This window comes from Dromaius novaehollandiae, chromosome 1, assembly GCF_036370855.1.
Source record: "Dromaius novaehollandiae isolate bDroNov1 chromosome 1, bDroNov1.hap1, whole genome shotgun sequence".
Classification (NCBI taxonomy): Eukaryota; Metazoa; Chordata; class Aves; order Casuariiformes; family Dromaiidae; genus Dromaius; species Dromaius novaehollandiae.
This window is the reverse complement of record NC_088098.1, coordinates 64,169,056-64,189,344: the sequence shown is the minus strand read 5'-3', so window position 1 is coordinate 64,189,344 and position 20,289 is coordinate 64,169,056. Positions and strand designations below refer to the sequence as shown.

The 20,289-nt window shown below is 39.0% G+C and overlaps 1 protein-coding gene across 2 annotated transcripts in view; it reads left to right on the top strand.

Annotated features, from left to right (window-relative positions):
- KDM5A (lysine demethylase 5A) overlaps window positions 1–16,749 on the top strand; it is a 53,152-nt gene extending 36,403 nt beyond the window's left edge. For both annotated transcript variants that reach the window (XM_064514846.1, XM_064514838.1), the window contains exons 20-28: window positions 173–311; window positions 1,284–1,463; window positions 2,991–3,152; window positions 4,385–4,936; window positions 5,693–5,836; window positions 9,272–9,431; window positions 9,751–9,971; window positions 11,271–11,681; window positions 13,891–16,749. In XM_064514846.1, the coding sequence (XP_064370916.1) occupies window positions 173–311; window positions 1,284–1,463; window positions 2,991–3,152; window positions 4,385–4,936; window positions 5,693–5,836; window positions 9,272–9,431; window positions 9,751–9,971; window positions 11,271–11,681; window positions 13,891–14,103 (2,182 nt within the window). In that variant the 3' untranslated portion in view covers window positions 14,104–16,749. The remainder of the gene's footprint in view (window positions 1–172; window positions 312–1,283; window positions 1,464–2,990; window positions 3,153–4,384; window positions 4,937–5,692; window positions 5,837–9,271; window positions 9,432–9,750; window positions 9,972–11,270; window positions 11,682–13,890) is intronic.
- The last annotated feature ends 3,540 nt before the right edge of the window (window positions 16,750–20,289 follow it).

Genomic DNA, 20,289 nt, shown 5'->3' with positions numbered 1-20,289 from the left:
CCCATCAACTTTCTCACCTCTGCTGTAGTCTGGTAGCATCCTTCAAGAATAGAGCCATGGTATCCTACCACGGCTGTGTAGTGCTAAAGTTGTACCACCAGCCCATCAGACTCACGACTGTAGCTGACTGGCATTTTGAGAGAAGGCTGGAACCAGGTTTTTCTTACTCTAGACCACGCCAAAGCATGATTGCTCTGGAGGGCATCGTGAATGAAGCAAAGAACATCCCAGCTTACCTGCCCAATGTGCTGGCACTGAAAGAAGCCCTGCAGCGGGCTAGAGACTGGACAGCCAAAGTGGAGGCCATTCAGGTAGGGGTTACAGCAGGGAATGGAATTTACTGCTTGCATCCTTATAATTAGACATGCTCTCTCTTCACAGCCACTCTGCCCACAAAAGGTGACTAGAAGGGAAAACTTGCTGTAACTGTTAAATTTCTTATCTTAATTGCTGTGCTTGAATTCCTTTTTCTTGTTTCTGTGCTGCTGTTTCCTCATTGGCTATCCAATTTCTATATTTCCCTTATTTTAGTGCATTTCATGAGAGATGTAAAGGTTGACAATTTTATTATGATACAAAATGTAGAAGGTCCTTATTTAATATTAAAGCTATTTTTCAGTGGCAGTGTATGGAACATGCTTAGTTGTGATGGAATGTATTATACTCACAGGTCTTTAGTTGTGCAGCTTGCTATGGAAATGTGTGTGGGGTCCTTCTGCCCCCAACTTTTTTTGCCCTCTCCAATGTGTGTTAAATAAATTTTTAAGTTATAAAACCTAATAGCACTGGTGGCTGAAATTTTCTGTTTGAAATAGATGGAAGTTATGACATCATTAGTTATGTAGTCCCTCTTCTATTGTGCTACCTGGATGATTCAAATGTCGTCCGAAAGGGTCATGGTTTCTGTGATACTCATAGGTCTTGATCTCTGGACTGCAACTGTTATTCTTATATCATGTATTTATTGGGAACTGAAGTGAGAATCCCAGCTGATTTTACATCAGCTTGCTGTTAACCAGATGGATTTAAACTAGCCATTTGGAGATGAAATGTTGTCTTATTCCCTGAGCCAGCTGGCCAGGTCAGAATGGCTATTAAAATAGAAAATGTACGAGATGGAGGACTAGTTTTTAAAATACCGGTAAGGTTGAAACCCTGCCCTTCTTTTCATGCCCTTGGAGCTCTAATTTAGGCAGTGACTAAATAGTGTATATCTTGAAATTAAACAGACCATTAAGTACAATGGTGGAATCTTTGGCTTAGCAAATTTTCTTTTACCCCAGAACGGTAGCAACTATGCCTACCTGGAGCAACTGGAGAGCTTGTCTGCAAAAGGCCGCCCAATACCAGTGCGTCTTGATGCCCTGCCACAGCTGGAGTCACAGGTAGCAGCAGCACGTGCTTGGAGAGAGCGCACAGGAAGGACTTTCCTGAAGAAGAACTCAAGCTACAGTCTGTTACAGGTGAGCAGCAGAAAGTTCTATACCAGACTTCAGAAGCTGTTATTCATGGTCCTCTGCAGTCTAGAGGGAGCAGCTGTTTCAGTTACAATAGAGTGCAGTGCCTTTTCATGATATAAGAAATATTTATTTATAATAAAAATTTCAGCCTTTCTCAGGTGGGAAGATGAATCAGGCATAAAGTCTGTGTTTGACTAGTGCTGTTTTATGTATGGACAACCTCAACTCTTACTTCTGGAGAAACAGATTAAAACTATGCTTTTGGGGAGGAAGGAAAAAGACACTTCATGTTGTGCAAGCCTAGAAATACAGGGCTGAAAGGGGGATAGGCTGTCTTATTGATGGATGCTTAACTTGTTCCACTGCTTATTTTTTCTTATATTTAGGAAATTTATGAAATATCTAATTATTTTCTTAGAATTTAAGTCAGTTACTTTTTATTTCACTTCAAAGAATGTAGTCAATGTCTCTTATAATAAAAATCTTTCATGTATTTGAAGATCAATCATGTCTACCTGACAGACTTCCCTTTTCTAGGGAAAACAAATCCAGCTCTTTGAACTCGTTCTCATAGGCCATATTTTTCAAACACTTGCCTTGTTGCTAGTCTCTGCAGTTTGTATTCACTTTTAGTGTGATGTCCAAAGCCGGATAGAATCATCCACTATGGCTTCTGTAATGCTGGGTAAAGTGCAATAATTAAATTTTGTGTCTCAAAGGGGATACTGCTGTTTAATGTTTCCAAATGAAATTTGCTGCTTTTGCAGCTGCATCACATTAATTTCTATTCAGTTTGTGGTGCACTGTAAGTCCAAAATTTTCAGTTGTATTTTTCTGCCTAACTATTTATTTCGCTGTGTTCTGGTTTTGCATTTGACTTTTTCCTAAATGTGTCAACTTTCACTTTCTTATATTAAATTTTGTTTGCTAGATTTCATATTTCTGCATACTTTCCAAATAATCAAGATTACTTAAGATATAATCCTTGTCCTTCAAAGCACTTGCCTGTCATGATTTGATGTTATAAGGTTTGTAGGACTTTATCCAGGTTTACTTTGTTTGAGCCATCAAATTGCAGATGAAGATATCAAATCATGGCAGATCTTTGAGACCTGCAATTGATAAAAGCACCTAAAGCGAAAGAAAAAATGTTGATATCTTACTGTGTACAGTTTCTCTATGAGCTGTATGTATAAAAGTTAATCTAAACTGATTTCATAGTTTAATTACGAAAATGCAGTGGCCTTCAAATTGACCTGCCAAATCACTTTTGTGCTGATTGTCAAATTCTGTATGTACGAAATGCTTTTCTCCCTTTCTGTTTATTCCTTTTCTTCACAGCACTCTTTGATAAGTATCAAAGATGTTAGATTGCTGAGAATTTTTTCTTTGCTCTTGTATGAGCGTTATAATGCAAATATTACATGTTCGCACGTATGTCCCTGAAATCATAACATAGGTTAGAACTTCTTTGTTTCCATTGACTGGCATCCTCGTCTCTGATAGCGTGAATTTTCTTTGTGGTTACAGGTTCTGAGCCCTCGGACTGATATTGGTGTTTATGGGAGCAGTAAGAATAGACGGAAGAGAGCAAAGGAGTTGATGGAGAAGGAAAAGGAAAAAGATCTTGACTTGGAATCCCTAAGTGAACTGGAGGATGGGCTGGAGGAGGCCAGAGACACTGCAGCTGTGGTAAGGAGCAGCGAAAGGTAGTGTCTCCTGATATGTGGGTTTAATAAATCTGTCTCCTAATTTTTTTAGAAAATTGACAAGTGAATCTCACTGATAAAAATACCTCACAGTAATATGCTTGGCTGAGGAATACAGTTCAGCTTTAATTGCAGTGAAAGTAGAGGGAAAGAGTTCAGAGCATAAGTGCTGGTATTTAATATGTATCTGGCTATGTGAAAGACTTAAATGCTTTCAGATTAATACATGCAACCATTCATTTAGTATTATTAATATGCTTAGAAAAAACATTAAAATATCTGTAACGAGGTGCTGTTCTGTCTTCATATCAAAGCATATTTAGCCAGGTGGTTGCAGTGTGCCAACCTGAATTAAATTCCATTTCAAGTTAGTTCAACAATTGTTCCATTGATTGCTGCTTAAGAGTTGAAGTTGCTCACTTATTGACAAAAGTTAACAAGTTTAAAATTTTATTCTAAATTCTCTGACTACAGACAGTGCTTGCCTTAGTGTATAAAGTCTTTTTGCTCAGACATTGTCATTCCATCTTCCTGCATAAAAAGTGGCTGAGGATAGTCTTGAAGTGTTTGGTCATAGAAACTTGGGGTGGAGGGGAAGTTATATGAGTCTTCTCTGTTAGAGGGATGTTGACATAGCTTTTTGGAAGAATTTGCTGTTGTCTAGATGCCCTTTCTATGACAACAAAGAAAATGTATGTAGGCTCAGTAATCTAGTTTATACACGGTCCATTCATTTTACCTTAGTATGCTTCATTATAGTTGCTAGAATTGAGACGCTGAGGAAATGAGAGTTGCTTCAAGAACGATACGTGCTGCAAAGTCTGCTTTGAAACCGTCATCTATTGTATAGTCCTGGCAGATGGATGGTGGAACATGATTCTGACTTTTCTTCCTGGAATCAAAATCTCTTCTTCTGGTGGCCTTATAACAGCTTTAATTACAAACTTAGATAACACTCGAGAAGGTTTTCCAATGTTTGTGTAGTATCTATTTCAGAAGGACTTAGGGGAGGTAGCAGGGCATTGAGAGGGTATTTTAACTAAAGTTTTAACTAGATTACACAATTTCTAAATTTTGGGCTAGTTTAACTAGGAAGATCTCCTGGTACTTTTTTTGTTTTTTTGTTTTTTCTTTTTTTCTTTTCCTACATTGCTAATAAAATGTGATCTCTCCTAGCTGTGAAGGTCATGAACTGTTTTTGTCTTTGCTGGATAGGTGGCTATATTCAAGGAGCGAGAACAGAAGGAGATTGAAGCCATGCATGCCCTCAGGGCAGCTAACCTGGCCAAGATGACCATGGTGGATCGTATCGAAGAAGTCAAATTCTGTATCTGCCGCAAAACAGCTAGTGGATTCATGCTACAGTGTGAACTGTGCAAGGACTGGTTTCATAGTGGCTGTGTGCCCCTTCCCAAAACAAGTTCTCAAAAGAAGGGCTCTAGTTGGCAGGCCAAAGAAGTAAAGTTTCTGTGTCCGCTTTGCATGCGTTCTCGAAGGCCACGGCTTGAGACGATACTGTCCCTACTAGTGTCCCTGCAAAAGCTGCCTGTACGGCTGCCAGAGGGGGAGGCATTGCAGTGCTTGACAGAACGTGCCATGAGTTGGCAGGACCGAGCACGACAGGCTTTGGCCACTGATGAATTATCCTCTGCTTTGGCTAAGCTTTCTGTGCTCAGCCAGCGGATGGTGGAGCAGGCAGCGCGGGAGAAAACGGAGAAAATAATCAGTGCAGAGCTGCAGAAAGCAGCAGCTAACCCAGACCTACAGGTAGGGATGTTAATGTCTTGCTCTTTACCGTGGTAGCGCTTCTTCAGTGTGTGTGGAAATGCCTTATTCTTCTATGATAAACTAGAAGGAAAGGGGAGAACAGAGGTTGAGAATCAGGCGTATCAAAGTTATATAGGTCATTGCTTCTCAGTCTCCTTAGTCCACAGCTTACTTCATGCTTTTACATACTTCTCCAGGCAGAGGGTGCTTTTAAGAAACATTGGTTCAAATATAGCAGCCAGCTAACATCCTGAAGACTTACAAAGCAGTGGCTACTTTGGTGTCCAAATTCCATTTCGCTCCGACAGAAATAGAGGTGTCTGTATGTAACTTCTCATGGATTGTCATTCTCAAGGCATTTGGTGCCTTGTTAAATTTGAGCAAGGACTAAAGGCAATCACTGCTACTTTTACAGGTGTCCTCTTCATCTCGAGATTGAGATCAGTAATCAGATGATGCTGTGATGAAGAAGAAACGTATACAACCACAGGATATACTTGATAGCATTGAACAACAGTATCTAGGTCTCTCTAGCTGCTACTACTCAAAAACATGGAAATAAATTAAAAAACCTTTTTTTGGATATTTCCCAATTTTTCTTCACATCTTGCTGTGGTTGAGCTTTGCTGTGACTATCTAGGCGGTTATCCTGAGGCGAAAAGAAGCATTCTTTTCTTTGTCGATGACTCTTTAGCTTTTATGTAGATTTGTCCGGAGGTTTTATTGTTTCGTTCTTGTATTTAATTTTTCTTCTAGGGACACTTGACTAGTTTCCAGCAATCGGCCTTTAACAGGGTGATAGGGAGTGTGTCCTCATCCCCACGACAGACCTTGGATTATGATGATGAAGAGACAGATTCTGATGAAGACATCAGGGAGACATATGGCTATGACATAAAGGTAAGCAATCTAATATGGCTTGTCTGCATGGAGTTAATCCAGAACACCTGTTTTGATATTAATTCAATTTATTCCAGAATATTTTTCATATCTTAAGGCTTATCTGCATACATTCTGGTTTTATCTGAACATCTTAGATCTGTTTTATTATAAAGTTTTGTAATATTTTTATTCAGAATTCCCAAATGTCTTGTGATTTGAGTTTTAAAAGTTGCTTTTTAGTGCTAAGTAAAAAGTTACACTTCTCTCAAGGGATTTGTAGCCACAGTCAATTGAAGTTTATAATACTGTGGAGGATGGACATTATCTTTGTGCCATTGTTAAACATACTACACATCATAAGTGTCTGTATGGGGAGCTCTTCCATCAGTTTTTACTACAACAAAGAATTAGTCGGTGAAAATTTCATGCCCTGTAAGAAGCTTCCTGATTCCTGAGCTTTTGCGTTTTCCTCCCTCTTTCTTCTTTCAGCCCTCATGTAGCGGAGATGCAACTGTTCAATTTCAGATGTGTAGAAATATTCAGGACTAAATGTCTGGATCATATAGTAAAATTGGTGTCTGGATTAAGTTCAGAAACCTCTAACTGCTGTTAGAAGTTCTTAAAAATATTTTAGCTAGAGAAGAGTTGTCAGGAGAAGAGGCAATTGTAGAGATGGCCAAGTGTGTTTTTTGGTGTAATGTGTTTAATTTTAGAACTTATAAATGTCCCTTCAGTATACATAGAGAGAAAAGCAAAACCATGTTTTTCTCTTTGTGTAGTGTATTTTTTAAGTGATAGTGTCATCTCTCTCTCATGAGATAAATTAAAGCTGGGTAGATGAAGATGTTAACAGATGTTAACTTAAAAGGCAATGTGAAATTGTTTTAGGGCAGATTTTCTGTTTTCTAAAGGGACTGCAAATTTTCAGGTATGGTCTGCCTCAATATCCTATTTTTAGTATTTTGTTTTTAAGCAGCTTTATGTAATTACAAGCAATTGTTTTGCAGTCCCATGTGAAATGCCAACAGGAGTACTTTGTAATTGGATGTTACAGTTTTTAATTAAATTAGTGTTGTTTAAAAAAAAAATCAAATATTTCCAAACTGTTCTCTGCATCAGGAGTCACAACGAGGCATTTCTGAAAGATGTGGCATTTTCTGAGGCTGAGATAAAAGAAAGCATATGTCAAGAAAGAAGGTGTATGCTTGTCAGGATCTGAGGGGTTTGCAGGAGTGTAACTTGCGTTGTTTAATGCATTGTGTTGTCATGATTTCAGGATCTGTTACTTACTCTTTTGACTTGAATGTTCGTCACTGTATGTAGTTGTAAAAACCTAGAAGTAAAGATCAGTCAAGCAAAGCTTATAGGGACCAGAAACATCTTTTGTTAGCTCAACTAACATAGCTGGAGAAAAAAGATAAATTTTCAGGCAACCAAATTCTTCAGGTCTTAAATAGAAACAGCAAACTTCAATGAAAATGGCAAAGTTACTCAGAGTTTAGTTATCTTTATACTACTGTCTTTCAATTTTTTTTTTGTTTACGATCTGTAAACATTTTCCACTGGAGTGATATGTTTAAACAAACATGTATATCAATTACGATGTGTCACCTATGAGCTTGCCCATAATAACTTTTTGTGGGGCCTGTGGAAGTAATCCCTGGATCCCTAAGGATCCACAGACTATAGGTTAAAACTGTTGTCTCAGACATCTCAAATACAATACCAGTAGCAAAAATAGATGTGAAGAACCCTATTGGGTTATGCTGTGCTGCTTTTAATCAACACATTCTTTCCAACAAAATGCTTCATTATGAATGCAATAGCTAGACTTGTTTTAAGACTTGCTCCAAAAATTTGGACTGATATGCAGGTCAAATTTACTGTAATTTTTCCTGGCCTTTAATTTGTTGCTTTTTTGTCTCATGTAGATTTTACTTGTTCCTTTGCACCCTTGTTGCTTGTAACCACCAAATAGTGGTACATACCACTACAATACCAAAATAGTAGTAATTTTTTTTATTATAAATTCTCCTATTTGCCCCAAGCTCTCTTTAATCTGTTAGTATGATATCTTATACAGTATCTCATTCTGGATATGACCTGAACTATGTAGGGAGAAAGACTGCTTATATTTATTTGACTTCTTTTTCTGGCCAATTTAAATCTGAATTTCTCAGTTCTCATTCTGCACTAATATCATTAGTGTGCACTTCAGTACTGTTTTAACATGTAACTGGAACCCTGAAGGAGATTACCATTCTTACCATTACCATACCCCTTTTTACGTCATTAAATAGCATTGTTGGGGTGCTGCTTTTTCACAACTTAGCCATTTTGGACGCATGGAGCTAGTATTTAGCTTCAGCTAAATATTGTCAGTCACTGCTCTACTGCCTTTCTGTTCTTTTAGCCCAGTGGTGTGTGTGCGCTTTTTTTTTTTTTTACTGTTTTCTGATAGATCCGAGTCTTACATTGCATGCTAAGTATGTTTAACCCGTTGGCCAATATCATCAAAAATTTGACAGGGTACATAAGCTTTTGAAAGTTCTGTGAAAACAGACAGCTTGTTGAGGAAGTTATCCTTATTGATTACCCCTGCTGGGATGAGGAAGGAGGAGGAAAAAATGAGTGTTAGGCATCAGGGAATCAACTTCTTGCGCCTTCCCTGGATTCTTTGTGTAATATAACACAAGGTCAAAACATAGCTTCTTCCACTGTTAAGAGATTCCTAATCTCTCTTCTCCTCATGGATCCACCCACATCTCAGGCATGCATCATATTTCAGTCTTTGTATAATGTGTTTAAAAAGTCAAGCAGCCATCATATGCAATGAGTTGAACACAGGCCAATGCCTTCATAATGTTAATGAAATTATTCACAACAGTCTTAAGCATTGCAGTCCTTTTCCTTTTGGTCTTTGGTCCTACCTTAAAATTGTTCAAAAGACTGGTGTAAAAATCCTGATCTCAGGGAAACTTTTGGTTGTTTTGCCATTATGTAGTCATCTGTCTGATACTGTGCTGCTGGGCCTGAACAAAAACTATTTTTTCTTCCCCTTTAAGATCTTTAATCATTTCTCTCCATGGTATCCATACTCTGCATACCTCTGCTCTACTAAAGATGTCAGTTTTCATGGTCTTTTAGTCAAATTTTTCAAGCAGAAATTAAGTGGATTTATGAAGAACCATACTCAAGGAACTTATCAGTGAGGAAACTTGTCAAGTGTTTCTCACACACTGGCTATAAATCTATTAACCTCCTCTCCATAGTCACTTCATTCTTCCATTATTTATGTAGGGATGTAATCTGCACCTTCTGCAGATAGTCTTGATATCTGTGGGGTGGTGGTTTAGCATAGGATTTTAAAAACAGCAGTTTGTTAATTTTAGTAGAATTTAATTTGAAGTTGGTATATTCTGGATCCAGATGTTAAACTTTTGTCTTTTTCAGGACAATGCCAGTGTAAAGTCTTCTAGCAGCTTGGAGCCGAACTTGTTTTGTGATGAGGAAATTCCCATTAAATCAGAGGAAGTGGTGACACATATGTGGACTGCTCCCTCATTTTGTGCTGAACATGCGTATTCTTCTGCTTCTAAAAGCTGCTCTCAAGGTACTTCCTTTTCTCTACCTTGAAATGGGATTGAATAGACAGCTGGTATGAGCAGTCAGTAAAGGGTACTGCTTCGTTACTTCTGGTAGTTGTAGATGGTATGTTCTCTGTAAGTGGGGATGGCAGTGATCAATTTGCTTGAGAAGGTAACAGTAGAGTCACATTGCAGTTTTGTTTTCTGATGGCTGATGTATATACCAGTGTCAATGTTTTCTGTTTGGTATTATCTGCCTTCTTAGGTTGTTGTTGTAAAAAGTATGCCATTTCTTTTTGCTTTTGTTCTCTTCTATGCTTATGTGACTTGCCTCCTGTCTGAAAGGTTCTAGCACCCCAAGGAAGCAGCCTCGGAAAAGCCCGCTGGTACCTCGCAGTTTAGAGCCCCCTGTATTGGAGCTGTCACCTGGAGCGAAGGCTCAGCTGGAAGACCTAATGATGGTAGGAGATTTGCTAGAGGTGTCACTGGATGAGACTCAGCACATCTGGCGCATTTTACAGGCTACTCACCCACCGTCTGAAGACAGGTTCCTTCATGTCATGGAGGTATGGACTTAAAGAAATACTCTGATAACAGAAAAAAAACCCCAAATTTTAACACATTATTTTGTTGGGGTTTTTGATACAATCTTGGATAGTTGAGTGCTTAGTTCATTGACATGTTGGGGTTTCAGCCAAGGAATAACAGATTACAGAGAATGACAGATCCAAAAAATCAGTTCTGTTCTTATGCCTGTGTTTAGCTTGACTTGAATATATAGTTTGCTACTGTGAGAAGTTTCACCATTCTTTTAAGTTTTGAAATCCTGTGGAACACTGGTGCCTTGTAGTGTATTGCACGTTGCCACACTGGATGCTTTATAGAGAACTCTCGATCACTCATGCAGTATAGCACTGTCCTCCACAAATAGCAATATTTAGAGCAGTTTTTTTTCAGATGGGCAGTTCCGTATGTAAGCCTTATTTTAGAAAAGCTAACGTTAAGGAGTGAAATGTTGGTCTTGACTGAGCTTGGAATTGAGACTGATCTGAAAAAGAATTACAAAAATATTTAGGGGGATGGAAAATTCACAGCTTATATAGTCTGATATTTGCATTTTGACAAACTTTTGCTATCGCTGGAGGAAGAACATATATTGTCTTTTAATAAAAGAAGGTTTGGGAATACAGGTAGTAAGATCCTGTTCTTTCTCAGTGCAGCATAGACAGTACAATTTCTTTTTTAATATACTGTGAAGATGTCCTGATTTCTTCATTGAGCTGACAGTGAGTAAAGAATGAAGCAGGTGTATGTGCTGATTTAGAGGTCCAGTCCAAAACACTTATGCCTCATTCATGCAGTGGCTAAGTGATGTGTGTGGATGAAATGTGTGCTGGAAGAGTAAGTAAACTGTTGTGGTGAAGAGCTGCACTGGAAATCATCCTTCATCATCTGTCAGCTGAAGATAGGGGTTACTTTTGTCCATGCATGGTTATAGAGTATGTGATTTTTAAAGAGCTAATGAACTGCACTGGACAAATATCAAAGATGATTCCTTCTTGACTTTTTGGTAGTGTATGGTAACATAAGGTAGAGATTACATGCTGACCAGTGCAGTTAGACAAGCATTTTGATCAGCAGTCTCATTCTCAGGGCACCACTTATGATTTTTTTTCTAGTATGGTGATAGTAGGCAAGCCCTTTTTAGTTTAGAGTTCCTAAGTGTGTGTTGTTCAATAAGTTTCTTCATACCATGGTGGGGGAATGGTGGAGGTAAGTACATTCCTCAAACCCACAGGTTTACAGTATATGGAAATTTGTATTTGGGAAAAAAATACAACCTTTTTTTCACGCTTTCTATGAAGGATGACAGCATGGATGAAAAACCACTGAAGATGAGAGGGAGAGACTCTTCTGAGAGGAAACGGAAACGAAAGCTGGAGAGAGCAGAGCAGTTCTTTGGCGATATGAAGCAAAAATCTAAAGAGCTGAAGAAACTGGAAAAACCCAAGAAGAAGAAGCTAAAACTGACCATGGATAAGACAAAGGAGCTGAACAAGTTGGCAAAGAAATTGGCTAAAGAAGAAGAGCGGAAGAAGAAGCGAGAAAAGGCAGTTGTGGCAAAGGTGGAACTAGCGAAGGAGAGCACCGAGAAAAAAAGAGAGAAGAAGGTGCTAGATATTCCTTCCAAATATGACTGGTCAGGAGCTGAGGAGTCTGATGACGAGAATGCTGTGTGTGCTGCCCAGAACTGCCAAAGGCCCTGCAAGGACAAAGTGAGTTTTTGCTTATTTCTGTCATAAGCAATGTCATGAGAAATCAAAAACTCCAGTGCAGTTTAATAATTACATTGAACACCATGAGCCACAAAGAAGTGGTGTGATTTGAGATGAGAAGAGTGTGAGTAGTAGTTGTGTAGGTATGCAGCTATAGTAAATAATAAACAGGGGACTATAGCATGTGCATGTTCTCTTAGCTACTTTAGGCTGTGAGAAAAGTTATTCTACCTTGGTTGAGAAGTTTAGCCTCTTCAAGCTGTGGTCTTCCTCATAATTTTTTTTCTGGCTATGTGGAAGATGAGTTGTCTGATTCAAAGGGTTAATTCTGTGCTTCGGCAGGAATTGGTCCTGACTCCAGTGTATTTCTAAGCAGAAGTGGAATGTTCAGTGCTCTTAAATGAAATAGATCTTCCATATTTCTTGGATAAAGTCTGTGAACTATGATGCTGCATACTGAGGGATCCAGGAACTGCAGTTCCTTATTTTCTTGTAGGAGATAAATAATCAGTGTTTTTAGAGCTGATTGGATTCTTGCAAAAGAAACTTTATTTGCTTCTCTGTGGCACTTCCTGTCGTGATTGTCACCTTTTAGCATAGACTAACTGATGGTCAGGATCAAATTTCACAGTTATTAGGATTTTCACATTTTTAGATTTTTTTTTTTCCTGGTTTAAAAAAAATCCCAATAATAACTGTGGGACTGGTGCTGTACTGCACTGGCTTGTGCAAGAGAGTAGGAACAAATATAAACACCAAAGACTACTTTTCTGCAAAAATTGGAACATGGAATTCAAGTATTTAGGTAAGTGTTAAAAGATGAGTTTTGAACTTTGACTCATGTTAGAAAACACACTGTAAGATAAACCCCTCATAAGATGATACAGTCTTTGTCCTACCATTTTGTCTACAGATGATAATTAGGTAATATTTTTACATTTTTACAGGAAGTGAAATAAATGGAGGAGAGTGCCTTTAAATTTGTATTTTGAAGAGGGTCATATTAAATTTGTCAAGCTTTTGTAAAGGAGCCTGAGTAAAATTTTTAATCATATAATTAAAGCTTTTCTTGGAATGACTATCCTTCTGTAATATTGGGCATAGTTTTGTATGTTTAACAAGTAATTGTCATACAAGTAGAAAATAATAGACATGGGAATATAATGACTGAAGCTGCAGTTTTTGGTGTCTGTTACTAGTCACGTATTTTAAATTTTTCACGAATAGTTTGCTACAAGTTAGTCTTGAGCTGATTGTGTTGCTTTCCTTTAGATATGTTGCCACCAAAGTTATTTTTCTGATATATTTTCATTTTCTTGTTGTCCTGTAAGGCAAAAGCTGAACTACAGCAGTAATAATTTTGATAGCTGTACCAGCCCATGCCACTACATTTAAAATCTGTATTCATTATCCTGCAGATTTCAATTTCTACCCACTCAATTGAATTAACGTACTTTTACTCAGATAATTATATAAATCTACTGGTTCATCTTTATTTTTTTTTCCTTTTTCTAGTTTTAATTTACTTATGCCTTTCTCTACTTCTTCTACAGCAAATTTTAACTCTGTTTGAACTATTTTAGCTTAAATGTTCTGATACTTTAAAGTTATAGTTTGTGTGGATTTTTGGCATTCAGTGGCTAGCTATCTAGTGATAGATTTAGTGATATCTATCTATCAATATATCTAGCTGATCAAAAGGTAGTAAAGCCACTGAGTTCATGTGGCTGTTTTGTAGTCAAAAGCAGTAATCAGGCCCTTACGTTGTCTGTAATTTTGATGTTGCAAAAGCCACCACTTGAGTGTGCAGACTAAGGGGATATACAAGTCAGGATGTGAATTTGTAGAACTTCAGCTACACTGAGTTTGCTGCCTTCGAGCATGCTCTTACTCCATTTTAAATGTGAGGTAGCATACCTGTCTTCTATTTGAGGAAAGCTGAATGTCATCTTCCTTGTTAGTAGTAGTGTTTGTTATAGCTGTGATGATCTAAAGATGCAAGTGAGGCAAGGTTTGTTGGAAGAATAGTATTATTTTAGTTAGACGTAAGTAGCTGGTTAAAGCAGAGGCTCAATGGGACATAATTTGTGCCCAAAAGTTTTTGTGTTCTAGGTATGTCAGGTGGGTTTAATAGGAGATATTTTCTTTATATAAACTGTGCCTGTCTTTCCTTTAATGTGCTATGTGTTGCTGATCTCATCTCCTGCAGGTAGACTGGGTACAGTGTGATGGTGGCTGCGATGAGTGGTTTCATCAAGTTTGTGTTGGTGTCTCTCCAGAAATGGCTGAGAATGAGGATTACATCTGTATAAACTGTGCAAAGAAACCTATGCAGGGATCAAGTAGCCCTGCTCATGCACCACCTCCCCCTTTCTTACTGAGCTACAAACTACCAATGGAAGACCTTAAGGAGACAAGTTAGCAGCTACTTGATGTCTGGAACTTGTTGGAAAATGGACCACTGAAACCCTACAGAAAGAGAGGGTTTGAAGCTAATGTAGCCACTAAGCTTCACTTCCAAGGATGTACAGACCTGCAGCAGAGTTGGTCCCTTCCGTACAGCTGGCTTCCTTCGTACAATGGGAACGTCAAGGCACAGTGGTACCGACTCATCTATGCAGACACCGCCTCACTGGGAGCTACAGCCAATGTTCTGACTTGAGTATTTCCATCCGAGTGTGTGGCTGTTGCTCTCAGAGACTGAGCAAACCCGAGGCTGTTAGATTAGACACTTCAGGGTGTTAGAAGTACATGCTGGCAGTGGAGTTGGCCTGGAATTGGTGGGTATAGATTGGAGCTTTTAGCCCTACCAGGTTACCCTAAGGATAACTTTGGAAGTTATCTTTTGCCTCCCCATGCCAACCCAGCAAGCAGGGCAATGTCTTGGGAGAACTAAGTTGCCTCCATATCCTCCAGGCAGCAAACACTACACAATAAGGATGGGAGCAAGTGGATGAATTTCTTTTAATTTCTCTTTTATAGCTAAAAGAGCAGAGGAGCTCATGATCTCAGAAATCAGCAAAGGTTCTGTTTACCAAAAAAAAAGAAAAAGAAAGAAACCCAGCTCTCCTCCACTAGGCAAAAATTCTTTCTTAGTGGGGGACAGCTGATCTTCCTGTCCTGAGGAAGGCAAGAAAATATTGATGAAGATGTCTAGCTAGACCAGAGCTTGGGAAAAGCAGAGTGCTTCCCTTTCTCAAGGGATGCCCTCTCCTGCTCTGGGCTTCGCCTAGAGTTCTGCACTCCTGCACATTAAAGTTGTCTTACGCAGGATGGAGCTGGCAAGGAAGTACAGCACCTGGGGCACCAGCTTCTGTGATCCTGTACCCAGGGATGGGAAGGAAAGAAGACAGCCCACTTACCTCAGAGGTTACACTGACATGTGCTTCTGTGAAAAGTTTCACTCACAACTATTTCCAGTATCACCAGGCTACAGGCATGGCCTCAAGCGATACCAGCAAGCAGTCTGCAGATACTGTTCGCAGCGCAGATCCCCCTCCCTGCTGGCTTTGCTGGATGTGTACCAGTGTACAATCAGCAACAGTTCTGGTTTGAAGTTGCCCCTGGTTTTGCCAGAGGACCAGAGGGCTTGGGGTCATCCTGGGTGACAGTTGTTTTAGTAAATCCATTTTTAAAGAAGGACTTGTTTTTACTTTTTTCTAAATGTCTCAGACTACTGACTTGTTCTATAAATAGATTATTTTTCTTTGATTTTTTTATACTTACCACTGTTAACCAGCAGCACAGACAGAGGTTCACAAAGCAAAAACCTGCCCGTGGGCTTGGGTTTTTTTACTCCATTCCTTCCTTGTAGTACAAGGAATTAGCAGTTACCTTCCCCATTCTAGCCTGACCAGCTGCCTGTGTTTAAATAGGTAAATACATTTCATGTGCTACCTTTGTGTTTGGGTTTGTTCCTGTTAGTGGGGCATCTGGGCCTTAATGACTCCAGTCTGTGCTGGCTTTCTGTATGTGAATGTCTGAAGCCAGCCACTAGACTGTCTTATCCCCCTCTCCACTCACTCCCCATTGTGTTTCCATTCTTCTGCAGTTCTAGGAGTGTTGTAAGTAGTGTCCAGACTTACTAGGAGCTGGACTGGGATTTAAAAAAATATTGACAAAAACAAAAGTGTTCTGTCTTGACTGTTCTGTGTCCCTTCTCTTGTTCGCTAGTGTTTGGAATTTTATTTATCTGGCAGAATTGTCCATCCAAAAAAAAAAAAAAAAAATCAGCTCAGGTAGATGAAGTTTACCAGGTTGTTTTATTTGTGCCTGCTACCTGGGAAGAGGAAGATGTGGAAAAGAGCTAAGATGGAGGGCAGAAGATACAGGGTCTTGGGAATTTTTGAGTGCAAATTAGGCACAGACCCTTAATTCCTGCTCCTTAAAGACTTAATATGGTATTAAAAGCAAAAGCAAACTGTGGTTAGGCATGTGGCTGAATGGGCACCCTAGCAAACTTAAGAGTATTATTTGTTTACTTATTTATGAAGGAGTCTATCCTATAGCTAGACATACCTTCTTTTTGCCTCCAGTTGCATTTTTTTTCTTCTCAATGTACTTTTAGTTTTGGTAAACTGTCTTAAACAGATGTTATTTTCCTTCAAATTGATGGTACTACAGAAATGTTTCCCTGTATGGAGTGGATAGACTATCTGTCACAGATGTTTAATAGTTCCAGAAGTAGACTAGTTTAAGATTTCTTAAAGGATCCCAGTGTTTTGTATTCTTTCATGACTCCTAGAATCCATGACATAATAGAAAAATATGGTTAGCATATCCTGTTAACCATTGAGCCTATCCTCTTAACCATTCTTACATACTTTGTCTTGATAAAGTCATTGTTATATGTGATTGCACCATCAACTGGAAAGAGATTTTTTAGTAAATCTGCATGAATGTTTCTGTTTCTCTGAGTAGAAGATGTGGAGAATGTTACCAGTAGCACTAGTCACGATGAGAAGGAAACAAACAGATGTAGGATACAATATTCAATCATTTTACTTGTAGCAGGCATAAAAAATGGTAAACAACAGAAAGAAATGTGCAAATAATGGAATTTGACACAGTTTTAGTAGTTTGTGTTTATGTTTTCACATTGAAAGGCTCCTTATTACACTCTCAGAAGTAGGTTACCCCACCTTTTCTAGTTACAGATGTCCCATCTGCTTTCAGGTAAGGTGTTCATAAACTGAAAACCATTATTAGCTTTACATCTTATTGTTTAAACATTTATTTTTAAAAGCGTAATTCCTCTCAAAAGATGGCTGGTAGTATAAACACACAAATAAATGTTAACTTTTGGAAAAATCTGTAGAAATGTAGTTAGTGGTTTAAAAACCTAAAGTTATAGCTGCAATATTGTTTCAAGATCTTAAGTTTTTGGAATCTCAGAAAAACAAATGAAAACAAGCAAACCAAACTTAAGCTAAGGAATAATTTTCTTAAATGTCTACCAGAGCTGTGGAAAAGATTCTCCTATGCTTTGGATGCAACATTTCAGGGTATACAAAAATCTTTTCCCTTATGTATCTAGAAGGATGTGTCTTAATGCTATATGCTACAAAGTATACTAACTACTGTCCATGTATTCGTCTTGTGTCTGACACAAAAGGTCAGAGAAATGACCTGAGCTATTTTGAGGAGCAAAAAATGGCTAAGACTTGGGTTATATATTTTTATCAGTGTTTTTAAGAACCAATGCCTGAAATTAGGCAGGTTTATTTGCATAGAGATAAACTTTACTCCTGAACTTTAGTACTGTTACCTTTAGGATTTATGATTTTTGCAGAGCAGATGTGCCTGAATGCTTATGCAGCCTGGACTGTTTGATCAGGAGAGCCTGAGGATGCAGTCACAAAGCATAAGCTAACAGAAGCGGACATGTGCTTCATCAGCCACACTGTGAAGCTTGCATAGATGTTTTCAGTATTTAGAATCATAGAAAAATACAGATATGGCGGGGGGGGGACCACCTCTGGAAGTCATCTAGGTCAACCTCCTGATCAATGTACGGCGAACTTTGAAAGTAGATTAAGTTTTTTTGGGCTGTGTCCAGTCAAGTTTTGTGCATCTCCAGGGGTGGAGATGCCACAACCTCCCTGGGCACCTGTTCCAGTTCTGCACCATGTTCACTGCAAATATTTTTTCTGATGTACAGTCAGTTTCCCTTGCAGCAACTTTTCTGTTGCCTTTTTTGTTTTCTTCAAGAAGAATCTGGATCCCTCTTCTCTGTAACCATCCATTACATAGTTGAAGACCACAGGTCCTGCTGCCTTAGCTTTCAGGCTGAACAAACAGTTGCATGTCATGTGCTGCAGCTTTCTAACAATGCTGGTGGCCCTCCGCTGGACTTGCTTCAGGTTTGTCAACACCTGTTTTTGTACTGAGGAACTGAAAATTGGACATGGTATTCCAGATGTGGCCTTACAACTGTTGAATAGAGGGGAATGATCACTCCTTTAAGCTGCTGGCCATGCTCTTGCTATGCAGCCAGATACCTGGTTGGCCTTTATGACTCTTAAGGGTGTGCTGCTGACTCATAGTCAATGTGTCTACCATTACCCCCCACCAAATCCTTTTCTGCAAAGGTGCTTTTTAGTCAGTGTGATCCCAACGTGCATTGTTGCATGGGGTTATTTCCCAAGGGCAAGACTGATGAACTTCATGAATTTTGTTAGCCTATCACTCCAGCCAGTCAAAGCCACTCTGAATGGGAAGCCTGCCCTCCCATGTTTTGGGTTGTCCTTCTCTTTGCCCCTGCCACCTTCCATTCAGTTTGGTTTAACCTGCAAAGTTGCTGGGTTGTGTCAGCAGTATTGGCCTCAGAATCAACCCGAGGTACTCTACTTGTGACGGGATACCTGCTGTATTTCAAATCGCTGACCACTAAAGTTTGAGCGCAGCAGTCTGCCTAGTTTTCTCACCCACCTTTTAGGCTGTCTGTGCGCTCCATAACTGCCCATTTTGGCTATAAGGATACTACAGGGGACTGCATCAAATACCTTGCTCAAGTCAAGGTAAACATCCACTGTTCTCCCTTTGTAAGGCTCATCATCTTGTCATAGAAGGCAGTCAGGTTCTAACACTATAGTGGTGGATGTTGCTGCTCACTCTCTTATCCTTCATGTGCCTGCATGTTGCTATGAGAAGGATTGATTTGTTTCATAATTTTCTCAGGGTTCAAGGTGAGGCCAGCTGCACCATAGTTCCCTGCATCTTTCCCCCTGCTCCCTCCTCCTTGTTTCGAAGATGGATATGATGTGCAGAAGGGTTCAGCACAATCCATCAGGAAAATGATCTTCTGCACAGAGATTTTCCTAGGCTTCATTCATTGTTGTGGCATGTAAGAGTGTTGTGTTTAAAAAAAAAAAAAAAAAAAAAAAAAAAAAAAAAAGCTAGAATTGCATATAAGGTCATAAATGGCAGAGCCAGGCTGCTTTGAGTGCTGCTTATACCCAAACTTAATGTGAGCTAGTAAGCAACTGTCAGACCCATATATCTAGCTACAGTTCCAAGTTGATCTAGTTGAAGTCAGTGTTAATGATGGGTAATCCTTTTGTATGTGGTTGCTTCCACTGAAAGAAATTCATAATACCAAGGAGTATGAACAGGGTCACCTGAACTTTGTTCTGAGAGAACTGAAAAATTCTACAACCTTGTTTATTCAACAGTAGGCACTGTTTAGTAGGCATTTGTCCAAGGATGGCTATCCTCTTATTGTCTATAGGGTAACTGAAAATGATGTTCTAATAAGTGCTAGTTGTTATTATTAGAATGAGTGCAACACAGACTTGTAACAAAGTAAAACAAACTATTTGAAGATTCATCAGCTGCTTATAGGAGATGCCTTGCTGTCATTCTAGGTACATGTTGCGTGTCTCTAACAATAGTGATTCTAACTGATTAAAAGAACTGCTGTGTATCAACAGTCATTATGTACATTGAAAATGAGACATTTAAAAAAGGATAGGAAAAGTTTCCTAAAATCATTTTTCCCCAAATCACCATTAATGCCTCTGTAAGAAGTTGAGAATTTTGATCTGCTAAAAGCAAGATTTGAGGCTTCCTCTAGTTAGTTGAAAATGAAAAGCAGGAAGCTCTATCAAATCCTATCCAGCTGCAATCACAGAGAATGTGTTTGGTCAGCCTGCCTGAGCTGAAGAGGAACTCTGTTTGGAGCACCAAGTCATCAAGGAGAGGCAATAAATTCAGCCCTTATCAAAATTCTAGCCACGCTGGTTTAGAAAAGGTCATAAATGCGTGGGACAGCTGAAAACTACACAGCATGAGATTTAGAGCATTGAGCCTTATGTAATGGGATGTTGTGATACAAATGAATGTTAAGTGGGTAGCTAAAGGCAATGAAAGTAGTAAGGATATATTAGAAAACAGAAGTATTTCTGAGGAGACATGATCTGAATGCCTTTGAAACAAAAGTCCTGCTGCAATGAATAGTTTTAATCCTAGATGTGGCATTGTGTGTAAATTGAAAGCTTTTCAGAGGCCATTTTTTTGGCGTTATGTATGTCCAAAAAAAAAAAAAAATCCTTTAAGGCTAAGTGTCTGAGCTAACTGCTGTGGATGTTAATAATCTGAGGGGAGCGGC